Source organism: Petaurus breviceps, unplaced genomic scaffold (assembly GCF_028583685.1).
Source record: "Petaurus breviceps papuanus isolate PSGF00001 unplaced genomic scaffold, PetGlider_PUasm1.0 80, whole genome shotgun sequence".
Taxonomy (NCBI): domain Eukaryota; kingdom Metazoa; phylum Chordata; class Mammalia; order Diprotodontia; family Petauridae; genus Petaurus; species Petaurus breviceps.
In genome coordinates, this window is record NW_027186540.1 from 6443359 (window position 1) to 6464653 (window position 21295).

At 38.6% G+C, this 21295-nt stretch overlaps 1 protein-coding gene across 1 annotated transcript in view; it reads right to left on the reverse strand.

The window, feature by feature from the left end:
- Nucleotides 1-19712, reverse strand: part of LOC138176002 (FERM domain-containing protein 4A) — a 416847-nt gene extending 397135 nt beyond the window's left edge. Inside the window, exon 1 of the mRNA XM_069106685.1 lies at nt 19280-19712. Coding sequence (XP_068962786.1) covers nt 19280-19345 — 66 coding nt within the window. The 5' untranslated portion in view covers nt 19346-19712. The remainder of the gene's footprint in view (nt 1-19279) is intronic.
- Nucleotides 19713-21295: the final 1583 nt, after the last annotated feature.

Consider the following 21295-nt stretch of genomic DNA (forward strand, 5'->3'; position numbering starts at 1 on the left):
TCATAACCAGATAACAAGTTAGCCTGGGATCAGAGGTCATGTGATAAGGATCTATTAGGATTCTAGGTCCCTGGGGAAGGTCAAGAAGGTGGTATCTGCTTAAGACAAATTAGCTAGAATAGAGACTGAAGGCAATATATTAGAAATAAAACACACTTTACAGGGGTCAAAGTATACAAACCTCCTGAGGAAAGGAATGGTGGTGGAAGATAAAACCTTGAGGGAGGAGTAGAGATTGCTTTGGGACCCATATGGGGAAGAAATCTTTTTCTCATTGGAAACAAAAGAGTAGACTGTCAAGATCAGCCTTCTTAGGATTCCAAAACAGTCTGGGCCAGAAATGTCCAGAAGGGACAGACTAGGGACTACAGGGGAGATTTGTCTACTTAGCCCTAGAATTCTTTCCAGATAATTGAGGGCTGGAGAAGCAGATTCTAGAGAGCAGCCTGCCGACCAAATTCATGGCAAAGGAATTAGAACTGAGTTAATGGCACAACTGAGACAGGGCAGTAAGAATTTAGTCAAGAAAAGAGAGGGCATTAAGAAACAGTAAGCCCTAGGTTCCTCCAATCGTTGCTAAAAAACCATGATCAAATAGGAACTTTTGTCAGTTGTGACAATGATATTTTTCCAATTAATTACTGTAATTATCATTCCCTGAGCTCAGAATCCCCACTGTCTCTTCTGTAGTGCTTTGTAGTAAAATTCCTTTAAAAAAATTAGAGGGTGGAAATATGTTTAATACGATTGTACATGTATATAGCCTATATCAGATTGCTTGCTGTCTTGGGGAAGAAGGAGAGAAGAGAGGGAGAGAGAAAAAAAATTGGAACTCAAAATATTATAAAAGTGAATGTTGAAAACTATCTTTACATGTAATTGGAAAAAATAAAATCCTATTAAGTGGGGAAAAAAATTAGAGGGTGATATGCTACTAGAGAGTAGAAGGATGGATAAGAAAGTGGAACAAATCCATTGTCCCCATAAGGTACCTGGTGGTAGGGAACTTAGAAAGGCTATATGAATGGTTGAAAAAGAAATTCAAGAATTGAGAGGCTATGTACAAAAATGAAAGTGAAGCAGGGAGTACTGAAAAAGTTATCATCATCCATACTCCCCTAGACCTGAGCAGAACCATTTGAGGAACAATCCCATTGGTGACCCAAGCAGTAGAAAATAGTCCTAAGAGAGAGTTCATCTGGAGAATGGGCCAGGTAGCACTGAAAGTAAGGTAGTGCCCAAAGAAGTGATATAGAAGATAACAAAGATAATGAAAAGATTTTCTTCCCTCCCTACTTGAGAGAACATGATTGATGCTAATACTCTCCTACATTTGAATTGCAGAATCAAGCTGGATGGCATCCAGGTGGAACCAATGAATCAATCATTATGGACATTTCTTAAGTGTTCAATATGTGCCAGGCACTGGGTTAAGTGCTAGGGATGCACTTAAAGCCAAAAATTGTCCCTGTTATCAAGAAGCTTACATTCTAATGGAGAAGACAACATACAAATAAATAGGTACAAACATGATCCATATGGAATAGGGAGGCAATCTTATGAGAAAAGGCTGCAGGAGCTAGGGAGACTGGGAAAGGCCTCTTTTAGAAGGTTCTATTTGAATTCAGACTTGAAGGAAGCTGGGGATTATAAGAGATTAAGATGAGGCAGACAATGGGAGACAATCAGAGCAAAGACATGGAGATGAGAAATGCAATACATGTATGAAGGATAGTAAGCAGGCTAGTTCAGTAAGATTATAGATAAGAAGACTGGAAAGGTCAGAAGGGGCCATATTGTGAAGGACTTTAAGTGTCAAAAGACTTTATATTTGATCTTGTAGTCCCTAGCAAACTTGAAGGCATATATATGTGTGCATGGGGGTGGTGTGGGGAGAGTGGGAAGAGGGATTGACATGGTCAGACCTATGCTTTAGGAAAATCACTTTGGCAGATATGTGGAAGATAAATTATAGTGGAGAGAGTCTTGAGGTCTGGGGGCTTATTAGTAACCTATTGCAAAAGTCCAGGCAAGAAATGTTGGTGAGCTTGAGCTTGTGTGGTGGTTGGGTAATGTATTCTCTTATATGGTGCCTTACACTCATTATATGGTAAATAATTATAGCTGATGATGATATGAAAAACAAGGAGGAATGATGCATCTTTACTAACTTCTATGGAACTATTATTGAGTGACAGAGAAATGTTATGAAATCACCTACAACTGTAATAGCTATTAGGATATTTATTATATGCTCCCAATGGATGGCAATTATGAGTGTGTGTGTGTGTGTGTGTGTGTGTGTGCATATGAGTATGTGCACACACACACCAGGGAAGTTAAAATGATGTGAATAAAATTTTGACCATTGAAATTCCACACTCAGTCTTAATCTCTCCCTCCCCCTATCTTAACCACACATTTCCCAGGGATGTTTTTAAAATACCATCGCCAAGTTGACAGGATTCTTGTGAAGGGAATGGTGGAGGAGTATAGTCTGTTCTTCGAGATGATTCCCCCAGGGTTCTAATAGTGAGTGATTCAGGGGTGACTGTGATGAAAAGCATCTTCAGTCCAAAGGATCAAAAACATCTGGGAGGCAAGTAGAATTCTGCAGAGAGGGGCATCCCTAGAACATAAGCATTCTCACTCAATTTCCTGGAATAAGCAAAATGTGGGCAAGCTCATTCAATAGCCTGAATGAAGGAAGATGAATTAAACATAAACATAGATAGCACTTATTTTTAATTAAACATGCACAATCTAAAAAGGGAAGATGAGGAAAAGAGGGGAATCCCTGTCATTTTTCATCATTTCCTCCTAAATCAGCTAACCCCAAGGGTCATTTTCTCACTTTTTAGTACAAGTACAAGAACAGATGACAGCTGTAATACTAAGTTTTTAAGGTGCTGTAATTTAGTCCAAACATATAAATGAAAGGTCTCTGAAAGCAAGGTTCTTTTCTGGCATGAAGACCTCAAGAAACACCAATATAAATCCAAACATGCACAAAATCCATTAAGGTCCTGTGGTTTATCTGAGAATCATTTTTTAAAAATTTAAATTTAAGTTATTTTTATATAAAACTTAACAAACACCAAATAAAATAAGCATCGCCATTTATAAAATGGTTTTGCTTTTCCTTTTTAGAAATAGAAGAAATTCAACATGTAACTTTCAAAATTATCCTGTTTCTTTATTTTCTTCTGGATTCCCTTCTATATTCTGCTCTTTTATTTTTTTTCATTTTTCAAATGCTTTATTAACTTCTGATTTACATCATTCCTTTCTGCCAGATTTTGAGTTACAAATTTTCTCTCCATTTTTCCCCTACCCACTGCTCCAAAATAGCAGTCCCACAGGATATCCCCTCCTCCAATCTTCTCTCTCCCATATTTTCTCCCATACCCCTTTCAACTTTTCTGGTAGATCTCTATGCCCCAGTGCCTGTATATCTTATTTCCCAATTACATGTTAAATAGTATTAATAATAGTATATATATATATACACACACACACACACACACACACACACGCACACACACACACACATACATACATATTTAAACATTATTCTGCTCTTTTAAAAAGATGTGACCCTCTTTTCTTTTTTGTGATCCTATCTCTGGGGCTTTAAGTTGCTTTAAAGGTTACTACAGACTTAAGAAGTACTCTTCAGACCTTTAGGGAGATGCCCCAGATGAACCCGAGAACCCTGGGAATAGCAGTGCCCCCTAGACCACTGACCCTCCAAACTGCACAGACCCTACAGTCATCACCGAATGGAGGAGTTACTATGACCCTACCTCCCTTGCCACCACAACCACCAACTGCTGACCAATTTCCTCCATTGCTTGGACAAGCTCAAGACCCCTGGGTCCTGAAAACCCCTCAGTCCTCTGGTCCTGCTTCTAGCCCAGCTCTGTCAACTATCATCCCAGGAAGTAACTCCCATGGAGATGCAGACTGGCAACTGCTTCTTCAGCTGCTGTGGACAGAGTAACTTAAGACTCAGAGAAGAAAGTTCTCTCTGCTTGGTAGTGTCAAATGGTTTAGTATCAGAAATAAATATGATTGCATCAATGAAAATGACATGAAAGAAGATGCATTACCATCTTCTTTGCAGCTACACCCTAAGGACAGAGGAGCCTTTCCATTTAAGTTCTGGCTAAAACATCCTATAAATGTTGTTTTGTATTAGAATGTGAGCAAAGGTTGTCTTTTCATCTATTTGTATTGTAAGTGCTTAGACAAGTGCTTTAAACATAGTGAATACTTGATAAATGCTTTTTCAACAACCAAGCAATCATCCGTTGAGTTTTTTTCCTTGTTACCTCCTAAACCAGAAACACAATCTCCACAAATGTTAGCAGTTAGACCATACAGCTGTTGGATTTTTTAGGTCCCTGTCTATAAGACTCATTCTTAATCACCTGAATTTTGCAAAGGCAGTATGAATTCTGTATGATATCACTCTAGAGTCACTTCTTCCAGCATCTTCCCTAGGTGTTGGGTTTTACTTTGATGATCTGCTCATGTAGAATAAATTAGATTTGAACGGGATTGCTCTAAAGGAGAGGCAGGCATGTGTCCAGTGGCCTGTAATATACCCTGCATATTGTATGCTGTTCTAGGGTTGGGAAGAAAGTATTTTTAGAGTTCTGGAAATTGCCCATAAGTCCAGCATCATAGAAATATGTCTGGTCTTCTTAATGTAGAGAGTTCTGTCTTGACTATGTTATTAAGGACATCAAATAAGGAAATTTAAAGGATCTGCAGGCCACGCTAATTCTAAGAAGCCAATAATATAGATGGTGATGCAATTACATAGTTTCCATAATTGTGCCACTGCTTCGAGTCATTCTGATCTATATCTTGCCACTGGACCCAGAACAGTCTGGAGGAGAAAGTGAGGCTGGTGACCTTCCACAACCTTCCCTCTCTTAAATCCAATTTACTTACAAGTCATAGCATCAACTTCCTGATGTCATGGTGGTCTTAGAGAAGGCAGGACAAACAAGAGCAGCCTACTATTTCAGGCAGCAAGCATTTATGAAGTTTCTATTATGTTGGAGGAATTGTGCTAGGTACTGAAGATACAAATACCAAGGCTGAAACGATTCCTCCTCACATGGAACTTACAAAGGGTGACTACAGTGAAATTTATAGCTTGGAAATTTTGCGATATAATGGTGATGATAACTTTGACCCTTGAGTGCCTTGAAACACAATTTTCTGTAGAAGTCGGGTGATGACAACAGGACTTAGACTAAAGCAGGTTTCCTTAACTCCTGGAGGTCTATAAACCTGTATTTTGGAAATAAATGTATCTGTGTGTATATACAAAATATATATGTATACATATAAATATACATGTGTGTATATGTAAATATACACATATATATTTAAGAGATATAAATTGATAACCATTTCAATATGTTGAATTCCCTTTATAATCCTATAAAATTGTATTTTGTACATTTCAAAACACTATTCTTAGAAGTGTATAGGTTTCTGTAGATTGCCAGACTGGTCCATGACACAAAAAAGTTTAAGAACCTCTGGACTAGAGGAATTTCCAAGGGTCAGATGGTAAGGCATGATAGGAAGAGTGACATATTTGATCATAAGATCATAGCTTCAGAGCCAGAAGGGACCTTAAAGTCCATGAAGACTGAGGTTCAAATCTCAGATCTAAGCCTGTATTAGCTGCCTGGCAAATCACGTGACCTGCCTTCATTTCCTTACTTGTAAAAAGAGTTGACTGGATTTCTGGGATAATCTCTAAGCTTTCTTCCAGTTTGAAATCTATGCTGGTCTTCCTTTGCATATAAATAGGAGCAGTTTTAGTTCTCTCACACCATGGTCCACAACATCTGGCCTTAGTGTGTGATTCACTAGAGATGAGTATTCTGGGTACCCTGTCCATGTGTTTGGCTAAGTCAGGCGATTTATGACTGCAACGTGGGTTAATGGGCTGTTCTGCATTGTGGTAATAGCTTATTGCATGCGTTATTAGGAGTGATGTCATGTCCAAACCCTGAGGAATCAATAAGGCCGCCACGACATCTGGGTGATTAAGCGGGTAATAAGTTGCCCTGTACTGGGTTGCCTGAAGATGGGCTTTCAAGACCATTTTGCAAAACCCTCTTTCATGAGCTATCACTTGTGGATGGATTTTTATAACTAGTATTGATCTACCATGTTTATGAAGTGCAGTGAGCACAGGGTAAACTGTGTAATTGCACCAGCAGTGGTAAGATAAATAATGTTCTTATCTATGGTATTGACTGCCTGGGATTAGCTTGGATATATAGTATATCTCTGAAACACAGTCAATGTAATGTTGACTTTTGCTCTTTCCCAGGCTTAGATTCCAAGTTCAGGTTGTCTTTGGGTAAGATAACTCAGTGGCAAAAGATCAACTTTAAAATCTGCTTCTAATTTCCTCTCTCCAACCCCACCCCCAGGAGGAATTTAACACAGAGTTATCTTTAGCTGATGAATAGGTCATCCAACTTCACATGATCCCTCTGATACTTCATTAACTAACACAAAACACCACTAAGATACATGTAAGGATGTTGAATGGTAAAACCTTTTTCTCCTCTGCCTAGGACTAGCTTGTCTCAGAGCACAATTTGGCTGATGCCCAGGGGCCCATATGAAAATTTATGTGCTTTATGTCTTTTAGAGTCAGTGTAATGGGGTGGGGGGTTGGGGAGTGGGAGGGATGTCTGCTAAGAATTCTGCCTAGCATCATGGGAATTTTTCCAGTCTACTTAATGTCTAGCCCTGATTATAAGAGACATCAAATCACTAGAAAGTCAACAGGTTCTATGCTCACTGAATGCCATTTACAATGCACCAGGAGAGGTCTGGTCACATATAATAAATGTATAGTCCCACATTCCCCTCTCAGGCTGACATTAACTCCCCAACATGATCTTCATTTCCTCATTTGCATGAAGGGACAAGAGTCCAATTCAAAAAGTTCACAACTCTAAAGAACTTCAGGGAACTGGAAATAGTTCAATGAGGCCATAATTGTTACTATAATTTAATACTTAGGAAGTACCAACTACCTCTTATATGTTTTCTGGAGTAGAGATTGTTATATGTATTCATTCCCAATGGACTCATAGGTTAACTGAGCACTTCTCCTTTACAGAGATGTTGCATGGATGAATTAATTGTTTGTGCTTTAGAAGCAGAAAGTACAATCTAAAGACGTAAGAATTATTATTAGATGATTAAATTAAATCCATTGAAATAGGCATCAGGTCAGTTCAGCCACAACAAAGCACATATGGCACATCATAAGTTTTCCCAAAAGGGCAATTAACCTCTCCTTTTCTCAGTTGTAAATAACAGAATTTGATCCTTCACACAGCTGCCAAAGTGATTTTCCTAAAGCCCAGATCTGCTGATGTCACCACCACCCCTACTAGAAAAACCTCTTCCAATGACTTCCCTTTACCCCTAGGATCAACCATAAACTCTAACATTTAAAGCTCATCAAACCTTACCATTCTTCTTACACATTGCTCTCCTCTATGCACTTTATAACCCACCCATGCTGGTCCACTTGCTGTTCATCACTCATGAGACTCGATTTTCCCTAGAAGGAACTACTTGGAGCAGTGGCTAGAGTCCAAGGTCTCTGAGTAGGGTTTGGACCTGAGTTTAAATATGGCCTCAGACATATCCTAGCTGTGTGACTTTGGGTAAGTCATTCAACATCTGTCTGCCTCAGTTTCCTCAAGAAAATAGGGATTATAATAGTGCCTACCTTACAGGGTTGTTATGAGGTTCCAATGAGATAGCATTTGTACAGCAGTTAGCACTGTGCCCAGAACATAGTTTCCTTCTGTGCTTCCCATTAGATTTCCCTTCCAAGGATACCTTGTTACTGTTTTGTATATATTTCTTACATATGTACATGTTGTCTCCACTAATAGTCAAGTCAACAAGCTTAAGTGCTTGGGACCATGCACTTGGGACCAAACATAAGCAGAAAGACAGTCTCTGTCCACAAGGAGCTTACATTCTAATAGAGGAAGAGAACACATAAAAGGAAGCCAGAAAGTAGGAAATGGGAAGGGGATGATAAAGAAAGTGCTTTGGAGAGTGGGGAGGAAGCCTGGAGAAGAAGACAAGGCTAGCCTGGGCTTCCTCCTTAAAACAGAGGATGTGGGAGGAACCAGCCAATCAAAGAAGGGCAGAGGGTACTTCTAACATTAGAAATAGTCTAGGGGTAGAGTAAGCTTCTAGGATGAAGAGATTTCTGTGTCATAGTATATTCTTCGTAGGATTATATCATATAAAATATATATAAAGTGTAACATTTTCATTTCATTATCACTGTTTTTATTTTTTCATTTTTATAATTGATAGGATAGAATGTAAGCTCTCTGTAGGCAGAGATTGTTTCATTTTTATCTATATCCCTAGTGCTTAGCACAATGTCTGACACTTGGCAAGAGCATAAGTGTTTGCTGTTTGACTGATGGACTATTGGTATGATGGAGAGGCTTTCTATGGATGAAAGTCATCTGGAAAAATTCAGTTGATTCAAGGGAACTACAAATGAAATGAACCCAACTTGACCTTGTCTTTTGTGATGTTCACAGATAACCTGCTACTTGTGTCTGACAAGGACAAGAATAGAACTGGGTGAATTCAACAAGCAACATATCCTCCTGACCGAGCCATGCAGTGCAGTTCTTCCTGCTGGTTTGGTCTGGAGAATGCTTTACATTTGGTTTATTTGATAGAGTCACAATACTAAGACGATCTCTCTTAGCATGGACTGGAATGATCTAATCTCATGTGGTTGTAAATAGGAATATGCAAGGCTCCTAGCTATTGTGTTACTTAGTCCAACAAGAAGTCTGTCAGAGGATCTGCCAGGTTTCCACTCCAAACCTTTCCTTATGGCAGATCTATTCATGGTCTCTGCCTCTTGAAGCTGCTATTGGAGCATTTAATCTATGCAGTGATCCATTCTGAGGTAGGTCCACTGACTGCCTATAGCTTGACAGTGATGGGGGAAATAGAAAACACACACACACACACATAAAAGCAGACATAAACTAAGAAAAAGAAAAGCTGGTGATATTGGTGGTTTTTTTATATTTATATTTTTTGGTGGAAGGAGGTAGACCTGTCTGTCCTCACACGGAATTTCATGGGGGCAAGCTCTCTTTGCTGAGGCAGACAAGCAACTTGTCTGTAATGTAAAATCTTATGGAATTGTCTGGGACACTGAGAGATTACGTGATCTGCCATCCGTGGCTAAAGAACCAGCATGTATCAGAGGCAGGACCTAAACTCAGGGAATTCTGACTTCTGGGTCAAACTGCCTCTTGTTGTCCTACAGCCCAAGGATATTGTTTATAATGCCCTTGCATTGTGAAGATGTTGGTAAATCCTACTTAATATGTTGTTGAAGTAGATAGAGAAGTGTGTTTTTAATGCATTTTTGGAAAGATCCCAAATGATTCAACTAAGTTTAAGCTCAAGTACTCAAGGGGTTAAATGTCAGTCACAAAACCCTTATGTAAAATAACTTTCTCCTTGAAAATGCTGGCCTAATGAAGTGTTAATGCATTTACTATTTAAAATGTATAATATTATTTCTTTTTATACCTCATAGTGTTTTATATTCCTGATTTGAAATTGCTTTAAAACAAGTCTAGAGAGCCCAATCTTATAGCTGCAAGCAATTTTGTTTTCGTGGACTAAAGAAAGAGAGTAGCTCAGTGCCTAGAGTGATGAGGCTGGAATCAGTAGAAACTGGATTCAGATTCTGTGGCTGATACTTGGGAGTTGATGTGGGCAATACACGTTCCCTCTCTGAACCTCAGGCAATTTTCTAATACTTAAAGTTATAAAGACCAGTTAAATGACAGGTTCTTGAAATATCTATGTATAAAGCTAAGAAATGAAGTTGACTTGATGGTAGATAATCAAATCTCAGGCTTAGCTCAGGCACCACCTCTCAATTCCTAGCATTTCCTCTCCAAAATTACTTATGCTATTTACTTTGTATATATTTTTACATTTACTTACCTGCATACATTTAAATAAAGTAGTGGCAGCTTCCCCCCTCTTCTTGTATTTCTAATGCCTAGCATAGTACCTTGTCCAGAGAAGATGATTAAATTCCCACTCTTGTAATCCCTCACTCTCCATTAGGTATTCTTACTTCAATTACACTGGCAAGGAAAACAAGAAACTTACTAAATGTATTCATTGTCATAATTGCCTGTGGCTTATAAGATTAGACTCTAGACTTGCTTTACAGCAATTCTAAATCAGGAATAGAAAACACCATGAGGTGTAAATAGAAATAATATTATACATTGAAACAGTCCGAGTAAAGGAGGGAGAGCAGCCCAGGCAGGGGACAGAGAGAGCAGATGCTCCATATCCCCCCTCCAGGTTTTCTCTCTGGCTGTTCCCCAGTCTAGAATGCTCTCCCTCCTCCACTCTGACTATTGACCTCCCTAACTTCCTTTAAATCCCAATTAAAATCTCATCTTTTACTGAAACCTTTCCTTAACCCCTCTCAATTCTAGTGCCTTCCCCCGTTCCTTGTTTCCTATTTATCCTGTATGTAGTTTGCTTTGTATATATTTGTGTACATGTTGTGTCCTCCATTAGATTGTAAGCTCCTTGAAGGCAGGGACTGTCTTTTTTTTATTTTTTAATTTTTTTTAATTAAAAATTTTTTTTTTGCTTTTTGGAGGGGGGAATGAAGGGCAATTGGGGTTAAGTGACTTGCCCAAGGTCACATGGCTAAGTAAGTGTTAAGTGTCTGAGGTCAGATTTGAACTCAGGAACTCCTGACTCCAGGGCTGGTGCTCTATTCACTAGGAACTGTCTTTTTCCTCTTTTTGTATTCCCAGGTCTTAGCACAGTGCCTGGAAGATCATAGGAAATTAATAAATGTTCATTAATTCACCTCAATAGTCATTTAATCAAACCTAGTGGATATTTAATAAATGTTTCCTTTTTTGAACTGATTCATTGCTTGTTGAATTCACTGATTTTGAATTCTCTTCAATGGAAGACTTGCTCAGATGGTACTAGTTCTTTGATTTTTCAGAGTGTATTCTCTATCCTAAAGCAGGAGTTCTTTTGGTTTTACAAGTCCCTTCTGCAGTATGGTAAAGCCTATGTACCCTTCAGAATATTGATTTGAAATGCATAGAGAAAAATCGATAGGCTTACAAAGGAAAACAAATACACTGAAATACAGTTTTCACAATATTTTAAAAGGTTTGTGAACCTCCATTTTTTGAAAGTTACATACAACTTTATTACGTATCCAAAATGAATAGCAAGTTGTACAGAACATTTTTTTTAAGTTTACAGATCTCCACTTTACAGGTGTAATTTCTCAGTGGCTAAAGCAATGTGATATTTGGCTTATTTTTGGGAGTGAAGTAACTGAAATACTTTTGAATGAAAGAGGGATTAGGTTTATTCTTTTTGGCTCTAGAACTAGGAGCAGTAGATGGAATTTACAGGGAAAGAGTTTTATATCTAAAAAGGAAAATTCTCCTTAAATGGCTTTGGAAGTTAGTGAGTTTCCTAAGGATAGAGGTATTAAGCAAAGAGTTAATGGTCACCTTGGCAGGAATGCTCAAGTCCTGAATCCTGCTTCAGGTAGAGATTGAATGAGGTGACTTCTGAGGTCCCTGCCAAACTTTGACTTTCCTTGATTCTGTGCCTTGAAATCTTTGAATAGCATAGTAGGATAGTGCTAATAGTCCTCAACAAACATTCAATATCAGTTTAACATTTAATAATCACTATGTACAGTGCATAGAGTGCTAGGCTTGTAGTCAGGAAGCCTCACCTTTCTGAGTTCAAATCTGACCTCAGACACTTACCAGCTGGGCAAATCACTTAACCCTGTTTGCTCAGTTTTCCCATCTGGAAAATGAGCTGGAAAAGGAAATGGTAAGAAATTGCCAAGAAAACCCCAGATGGAGTGACAGAATCAGACATGACTTAAAACAATTGAACAACAACAAGTTTGTAGTGGACCTATCTTTAGTAGTTTTGTGATTTTCTCTAGCTTTAGTCAGCTAGGATCCAAAGGCAGAAGATGGTGGGAGTAATCCAAGACTGAGGTTTGGCAGGGCAAGACTGGTAAGAAGGTGAGGAGGCAAAGGACTAGAAAGAGGAAGACAATGTAGAGTCGAATCAATTCACCAGGAGTCAAGATGGGGAAGAAAGGAAAGTGTAATCAGTGTATATAGGTAGATAGCCTGGGAATAAACTAAGGGATGGAAGGACTGAATGTCACAGGAAGGATGAAGAACAGGATTTGGGGTTGAAAGGTAAAGGAAGAAGAATGATGACAACAGACTGTAAGCAGATAAGGGAATTTTCAAAGTTCACAAACATGAAAGTGGTGCACTTGTGGGTGATGGTAAGATTAAGGGTATGACCACTTCTGTGTGTAGTTAAGATGGAGAAGAAGACAAGATCTTTGGAAATGAGTAAGTTGAGGAACTGGATGCTTAGAGTGTTTGAGAGAGGGAGGTTAGAACTAGATTATGATGGTCATTAAATGCCAGGGATTTGTGTATTAGTCTGTAGACTAAGGAGAAGCCATTGAAGGTTTCTGAGTAGAGAAATGACACAATCAGATTTAGGGATCTCAGAGGTCATCAGTTTCAACCCTTTCATTTTACTGATGAAGAACCTGAAACCCAGGGAGGTTAAGTCACTTGCCTGTGGTCATGCAAGGACTAAGCATCAATGGTGGCATTTGAATCCAGGTTGTCTGACTTCAGAGCCATCAATCATTCCACTAGACCACACAGGAACACAGGATTTATTGTTGAAAGACACCTTGGAGACTCACTGGTCCAACCCCCTTTGTTTTATAAATGAGAATACTGAGGCTAAGGGAGGTTACTTTGCTCGCCAAGGTCATGGAGGTAGGAAATTGCAAAGCTAGGATTTATACTTGATTCCTCTGACTACAAATCCAGTTTTTTTCCCATAATACTACCTTGCCAGACTGAAGTCGTTTAGAGGGAAAAGTTCCTGAAAATTGCTTTACATCTCTTAACTGATCTCACATTTGGGGTTGCCATATTTGCGCTCTCTCTCTCTGTCTCTGTCTCTGTCTCTCTGTCTCTGTCTGTCTGTCTGTCTGTCTCTCTCTCTCTGTGCTCATAGTTATATGTATGCCATTTCTAATTTCTACTTGTACACCTATTGGCATGGACTCTCACTAGGCTGCAGACAGAGAGTCCAGAAGTGATGACAGCTAATTATGAAATGTCATGTCTGATGTCTCCCTTTTATCTCATCTTTCAAAAGCCACAGAATCCAACAAAGCCCTCCAGTGGCCCTTTGTGATTTGGGACAGGAAGTGTCAATATGGCAACAGCTGTTCTGGAGAAAGTGGGATGACAACCTAAGGAGTATATTATGGATTGGGGGTGGGGGGGGGAAGCTAATGAGAATCTGATGCAGATTTTCATTCCAGACAGTTAAGCTCAGGTGGGAGAGCCTATGGACACTTTGGCAGCAAAAGGCAGGATTGTGTGGAAGAGAAGGCTCTGGAAATGTCAAGCTGTTAATGGCTCTGGTCCTTTCACACTCCATAGAACATCTACTGCTCTTCTTAGTACTTCCCTTGAAGGTCACTCATTCCCTCAACTTCAGGTAGGGTTGCGCAATGGCAGAAGAAAAGAAATTCTGTTTATTAAGCTTCATAGGGTTACAGATACCAAGGAGAGAGATTTTCACAGGCTGACTCAGGTCAGATGAAGCAAAAGGGGCTAGATCAAATTCATAGACTTAGAGCTGGGAGAAATCTCAGAGGTTAGCCAGTCCATCCCTTGCATTTCATAGATGAGGAAACTCAGTTTAATGGAGGCAACACACAGGTAGTAAGTTTCAGGGACAGGTCTATATTGCACTACAATAACCTGTCAGTTCTTTGGGTGGGAAACAATCAGTAGTCTGGATTATAAATTTAATTGAGCACTGGATTTGTATCTAGGCTCAGCTATTCACAAGCTCTGTTACCTTTAGAAAAGTTGACATACTCTTTGGTTCTCAATTTCTTGATCTGTAGAATGGAATAAGAATATGTACATTACCTATCTTAAAAGGCTATTGTAAGGAAAACATTTTGTAAATTGCAAAACACCAAATAATCATATGTTCAGTTTTATGAGTTCTTATTATTTAGCACTAAAGTTTTTTCATTCACAGTTGTACGAGAGATTAAAACTTTTGTAGAATAAAATTGTCACTTTTTAGCAGTTTGGTGGAGATACAAAATATGTCAGTGCACAGGCCAGGAACCTCATAAATTGCTGTGTTCCATCCATGGGGATCCCTTTGTTTTAGTTCTTTGCTTCCTCTTTTCACTGTTAAATCAATTAATCAATCCATATATATTCCTCAGCACCTGCTGTCTAAGGTGCTGGGGGGATATAGTGAAAAATAATACCTAGCTTTTATATAGCACTTTAAAGTTTATGAAGCATTTTAATCAATTAATAAGCATTTATTAAGCAACTACTACATGCCAGGCTCTATGTAAACGTTTATGAATATTATTTCATTTCATCTTTGATGAGGAAACCAAGGCACACAGTGGTTTAGTAACTTACCTGGGGTTACAAAGATAGTAAGTATCTGAGGCAGAATTTGAATTCAGTTCCTTTTGATTCCACATCTTTGGTTCTAGTCACTGTACCACCTACTGTTTAATGTACCTGCCACATACAGTTATCCCTTCCACATTGTGACTTTCTCCATTGTTGTTTAGATATATTGTGGGTTGGAATAAGAAATTAATTAGGAATTTGGAGGGAGTTTTGTGGAGGCTGTAGCTGATACTAGAAAACTAAAAGATGACACAAAAAGTTTAGAAACTCAGAAATCCATAAAATATATGTATTGTATAATATCAACCTTAATTTTACAATAAGGTACTGTAAGCACCTCATACAAGAAAAAGAAAAAAAATCCTACTTCTCTGGTATGAAGGGAGGGCCAAAACATTTTATGCAGATTTTCCACATGGGGGGAGCACTGTGCTCCCAACCCTCATGATTTGGAAGAGATAATGTAGTGAAGTATAGAGCATCATTATTCCTTTTTCAGGATTTGCAATATGCCTCTGGATCAGACATAGAGACATCAAAGCTAACCCACAACATAAGGCAATATATTATTAAGATTTAAAAGAAAGTTGCAGACAGTGGGAGCTGTAGAAGCTCAGAGAAGGGAGAAATTACGATGGCCTGGAGTCAACAGGAAAGGCTTCCTGGGTTTGAATGGGGACCTGGAGACTGAGCAGATTTCAGATTGTTGCATAAGAGGGAAAAAAGGGTAAATAATCTTGTGAATGCAGGAAAATGCAAGGAGTGTTGGGGGATAATAAAAGACAACAAATTGGCTGAATTGAAGGCCCTGTGTTTGTCACATTAATTCTGTTTGCCTCCTGGAATAATGCAATGTCTATTGCATTCTAATATAAGTATTCTAATATAAATCAACCTTGGAAGATTGGTTGGAGTCAGATTGCAGAGAGTTTTGACTATTAAGCCAAGAATTCTCTGTCCAGTAGACATTGAGAATCTGGTGGAGGTTATTCAGGAGGACAGTGATAGGATGAAAGCATAATTTTATTTTTATGTAAATATGCAAATGATCTGTGGATTTTGTCAGTGTGGGGAAATTTTTGGTGCTGGAACTTTCTCCAAAAAGTGAAGATTTCACCTGATCTATGACTTTAGGTCTGGAAGGGACCTTAGAAGAAGACATTAAGTGCAAGTTTGTCATTTTATAGAGGAGGGGACTGAGACTCCAAAAACTGAGATGACTGGCCCATGGTCACAGAGCCAGTAAGTTTGTTGGGCAGGATTTGAACCTCATTCTTCCTTCCTCCAAGTCCAGTGCATTGTCCCTTAAACCATACTGCTCAAGTTGCAAAGAAATTGAATGACTTCCTCAGGTCAAAGACAGAGTGTCAGAGGCAGGATTTAAACTCCATTTTTCATGAATTTAAATTATGTACTTATCCACTATAACTTGCTGCCTACAGTATTTTATTTTTTTTAATGTCTTATTGATACTTTTTTATGGTTCAGTCATCTTTCTTTTCCAAAAAATGTTCCCTTGAAAGAGGAAACAAAGTGATCAACAAAGATACCTCTGTCTAATAAAGTATGCAGTCATCCAAGCCCAGTTACCCTACTTTCAACCAAATGGAGGGGAATATATTTCACTATTTATTTATGGGGACTAGGATTGGTTGTTGCAATTGCTAAGAGTTTGATTGCTTTTTGGTATTGTTTTCATTAACATTATTGTGGTCATTGTGTATATTGTTTTGATTCTATTTTTTTTTCACTCAGCATCTATTCATACACATCTTTCCATGTGTCTCTGAATTCTTTATATTTGTATTATAGCACCATAAAAATCCATTATATTCATATAACAATGTTTGTTCAGTCACTCCCCAAATCAATGGGTGCGCCTTTTGTTTCCGTGCCTTTGTTACTATATTTTGTTATATATGACACCTTAAAGCAGAATTTTAGGAAAATTACCTATTAATTTGACAGGGCTACATGGAATGGATTAGAGTGGCGTGGAGAGAGACCCGAGGAAGGGGTATAAATGACTAGGCTACAAATGCTATTTAGGCATGAGGTAACAAGGTCTTGGACTAGGGGCTTACAGTCCATATTGAATATAGAGTATAAGGTTGGCTCTGACTTCATTTCATCCCTTGACTTGCATGGGCTTTTTTATAGAGTGAAAAACACAATTAAAGTTACTCAAAAGATATTTATTCAATTCATGCATGAATGACATCTCTCCAAGGAACCTCTTGGGATGCCTTGTCTTAATAATTGCTGACCACAAGAACATGGGAGGCTGACTCAGAAATTCTGTGATCGAGGGGAAAAAGAGTACCAGACGTGGTATTAGAAGGCCTATAACTGAATTCTGGCTATTCCACTTAAAAACAGTGACCCTGGGCAAGTCACTTTACTTTTTGAGGCCTGTTTACTCCTCTATGAAATGAGAGGGTTAGCACAATGCCTGGTACATTATAGGAGCTGAATAAATGCTAGGTAACCGACTAAATTAGTCACTAAATTTCATTTAATACAATCCCTTCATTTTACAGATAAGAAAATTGAGGCCTGAAGAAGTTAATTAATTTGACCAAGGTCATACATGTAGTTAATAGAACTTAGATTTAAATCAGCTTCTTGCCACTAAAGCCAATATCATGCAATCTCCCTAGATGATGTTAGGTTCCTACTCCCCCCCTGCCCCAGCCCTAAAAGTAACATCTCACATTCCTAGTGGCAAACTGCTACTACCTCCAGCCACCTACCCTCACCCCATGAGTAGCAATTGGGCCAGGGCTGTTGGTTGATTATTGTTTAATGGGAGGGATGCTTTGAGAAATGATATGTAGATACTGTAAAAACAAAAGATCTCTTAATTTCTTTCCAAAAATCTATGTTCTTAGTAAATGTTTCTTGAAGTGAATTAGGGTAGGTGGGAAAGTATCATTAAAGTTTATCAATGGTCAGAATTATTTGGCCAAGTAATTATTTAATTGAAAATATCTTTAAAAACAAAAACAACCAGCTGTGTTATAAGTTTGACTCAGTTGTCATCATTGTCTTCTAATATATTCCAACTACTTTTAAAAAATTTAGAAAGTCTCATTTTCATCTTAATTACATAGTTGTGTGAATCCTTGTGTGTCATTTTTGGAAACCATGGTTTATGTCTTGTAATTACAAGTTGAGACTATGCCATAAATAGACTATGTATTTAATAAATTTTGATTAAAATTTTTAAAGGAACTACCATGGAATAAGAATCTCCTTCCTCTTCCCACCAATCTCGTCTGGGGCCAATTTTTTTTTCCTGTCCTGACAGAGTAGGAAATGCTATCCTCTAAATACCCTGGAAGTGTTTTCTCCTTGGACAGGCTTCTTTGGGGGCCCAGCTCAAGCACATTTATCAAATCTGAATGAGATTCAGGCAGCTGACCATCACTGCCCACAGTCATAAAAAGAATGATGACCTTTAAGGGTGTTCACTGAGGAGTTCTTGCCAGCACAAACATGGATTCAATTTAAAGACAAATTATAAATTAATAAAGAAAAAAAAATCCCAGACTCATATAGCTGCCAAAATATACTATTCCCTGAAAAGATTCCTGAAAAGGATCTCAATTATCCAACAAAAAATATCCCTCCAAATCTCCTTCCAGAGCTGAGATCCAGACTGGCTTAAATTCAAAATGTAAATCATTCCCCCTGCCTTGGCCAGGCCTATGTGTTTCTTGGAATATGAAAATCATTCTGCTATATTACCACCTGCATTTTTCATACCAAGTATAGTTTTCCATATTATCAATAATAGTGATAATTTAACAAATAAATTACCTAGAGAAAACTGAGAAAATATGATAGAAGGTGCTATTTTTTTGGGGGGGGATGGAGTTTACTGCAAATACTTTAGTATACAAAAATACTTTCTAAAAGACACTGTCTCCAAAAGTACATCATATTCCTATCAGCTGCTTAAAATAATAGAAACGCAAATATAAACACACATACATACATGAATACACAAAGGAGAAACAAAGAAAAAATACTCTACCATACCACCACATAAAACCTATTTGTGGAGAACCCTTGTAATCTAACACCTATCAAAAGATGATAAGGACCCAGGTACTTGAGGCTGTTGAGGACTGCTGAAGTATTCTGTCATCCTGACTCTCAAACACTCTCCACCTGGGAAGGAAGCCTTTGGGGTATTGTGAACCATTTTGTCTGGAAGCAACAAAGTTGCCAGAAATAGAGATTGAGTTTATCCTGTGAATTAAGAGAACTTTTGCTTATGAAGCAGTTTTTTTTCCCATCTCCTGGTACATTTTATATTCCTCACCTAATACAGATAGGATTTGGCTTTTTCTAAAGCCAGAACATTGCCTCTGAATCTATGTGTAACTTCCTGATCTCCTTTATTCCCAACCCGAATTTAGCATCCCCAAGGCATCATTCCTCTTCGTATACATGAGAAAGGAGGACAAGTCCCTGGAGGCTTGGACAAGGACAGACATGAGTTAGAATCAGGAAAAAGAGCAGGGTACCAGACTTGTTACTCCTACATTTCTTTCAAGGAAAAAAACCCCACTAGGAACATCTATGGCATTCTGAATACGAAATTGCTATGTACTTACAAACACATCCATGAGCAGGTGTTCTAGAGTCACTTCAAAGCCTTCCAGTTTGGCTGCCAAAGTCATGATGCTCAGATTGTCTCTCAGGCCCAGCTGGCAGCCTTAACCTTGAATGCACCTCAACCCAGAAGACTTGTATGGGCAAATGGACCCAATCTGGTTTCAAAGCAAAGCTGCTCTTAATGGACAGCGGAAATCACTGAGACAACTCAGAACATTTCAGACTAGGGAGTTCAGGACTCTGTAGCCAGAAAACAAAGCGAATGTAACCAAAAACTTGATTTCAATAGCACTGAGGGGCCAAGCCAGCCTGAAATCACTGTGCCTAAGCATCAAGGACCTGCCTGCCCACCCTTTCCAGTCCAACTTTGCAGTCCGTAGTGCTGTGGTTAAATGCAGGAAAACACGACAGGGGCGAAATGGAGAGAGGGAGATGGGGGAAAGGAAAGGAGAAGGGGGAGAGAAATGGAATAAACTGTCTGACTCTACTGATATTTATAGGGCCACATGTTTTTGACTCAAGCCTATTTCTCAGTTCATTTCTGACCTTTCATAAATGACTACACACACAGGAGCGTATTGTGGGAGGAGGGCAGTGGGTCCCACAGAAGTTGGCTGTGACCAATGGCAGGGCAATTCACACAGATACACCATCAATAGCTCTTTGTGAAAAAACATATCGGACCTTGTTCTAGACATGATGACAGAAAAGCTCATAGTCTTGTAAGAAACAAGGAAATGAAAGTTGTGCGGGTACTAATTTTTTCCTCCGAATATTATTAGATCCCTTACACTCTCCCGCTCCCTATGTCATTCCTGTCCTACCCTCCCCCCAACAAAAAGTAGGCAAATATGATAAAAAAATAAAATCTCATGTCAACTGCTCAGGCTTTTCTGGCAGTTAGAAGAGAATTAACTCAAATCACGCAAAAAAAAAAACAAAACACCCTTTGCTTTTTCTGTGCTTAAAATTTGCTATTTATATTTAAAAGAAGAGAGAATTTGTTGCTTGGGTAGTAGGTGAAACCTGGAAAAATCACTAAGAAAACACTAGGTTGTCAGTTCTAGAGTAGCAGTCACTGTGATGGTAGTAATGAAGGTATTCTACCACTTATTGCTGTGTGACCTTAGGCAAGACACAAACTCTCTGGGCTCTTTCCTCATCTATAAAATAAGGGGGTTAGGCAAATGACCTCTGATGTTCCTTCCAGATTTTAGTCTACGATCCTAAAGTTGCTTCCAGCTTCTGTGGAAATAGGCTCTGTTCATATAACACTATTCTTGCAAAACATTTGTCAGAGAGCTTGTCGTTGGATAAACACAACATCTCTGTGAGAATGGTGATATGAGCATTCTTGTCCTCATTTTACAGATGAGTTTCAGAAAGTTGAAGTGGCTTGATGATGATCAATCACAAAGCGAGTGTATGATGGAACCAGGACTCAAACAATTAGAGAATGAATTTTCAGTCTCCCTAGTCCAATCCTCTTTTCACTAATGCCTCTAGAAAAGTCCTTTCTATTCTGTAGAGTCAGCAAATACTTTGTGGGCTCCAAAAAAAGTATAGCTTTCTCTTGACTCTACCAAATCAGGGAGAATCAGACTGCTTCTGGACCAGATCAGTTATCAGTGCAGTGAGTTGACACATGAAAATGTGTCAATGTGGAAGACTAGAAAACTATGAAATTACATCCCTTAAAATGAGCTTTGTCCTGCACATTGTCAATCAGTCAGAGAACATTTATTAAGTGACTCTGAGGTGCTATTCATTCTCACAACCTCTGTAGGTCCAGATTTGAGATCCAGGGTCTTCTGAGAGATTTTCTTCAACCATAAAAGCCATTAAAATGAGTAGCTTTTCTTAGGGTATAATAGTAAACCCCAAACACTTAATTCACTTCAATATGAATGTGTGAAAATTGCTAATTCAATATCTTTATTTTGGTTGTTGATTGATTCCTTTGTATTTTCAAATATATAGACTAACTCTGTCCTAAAAACAAAACTTAAAAACTG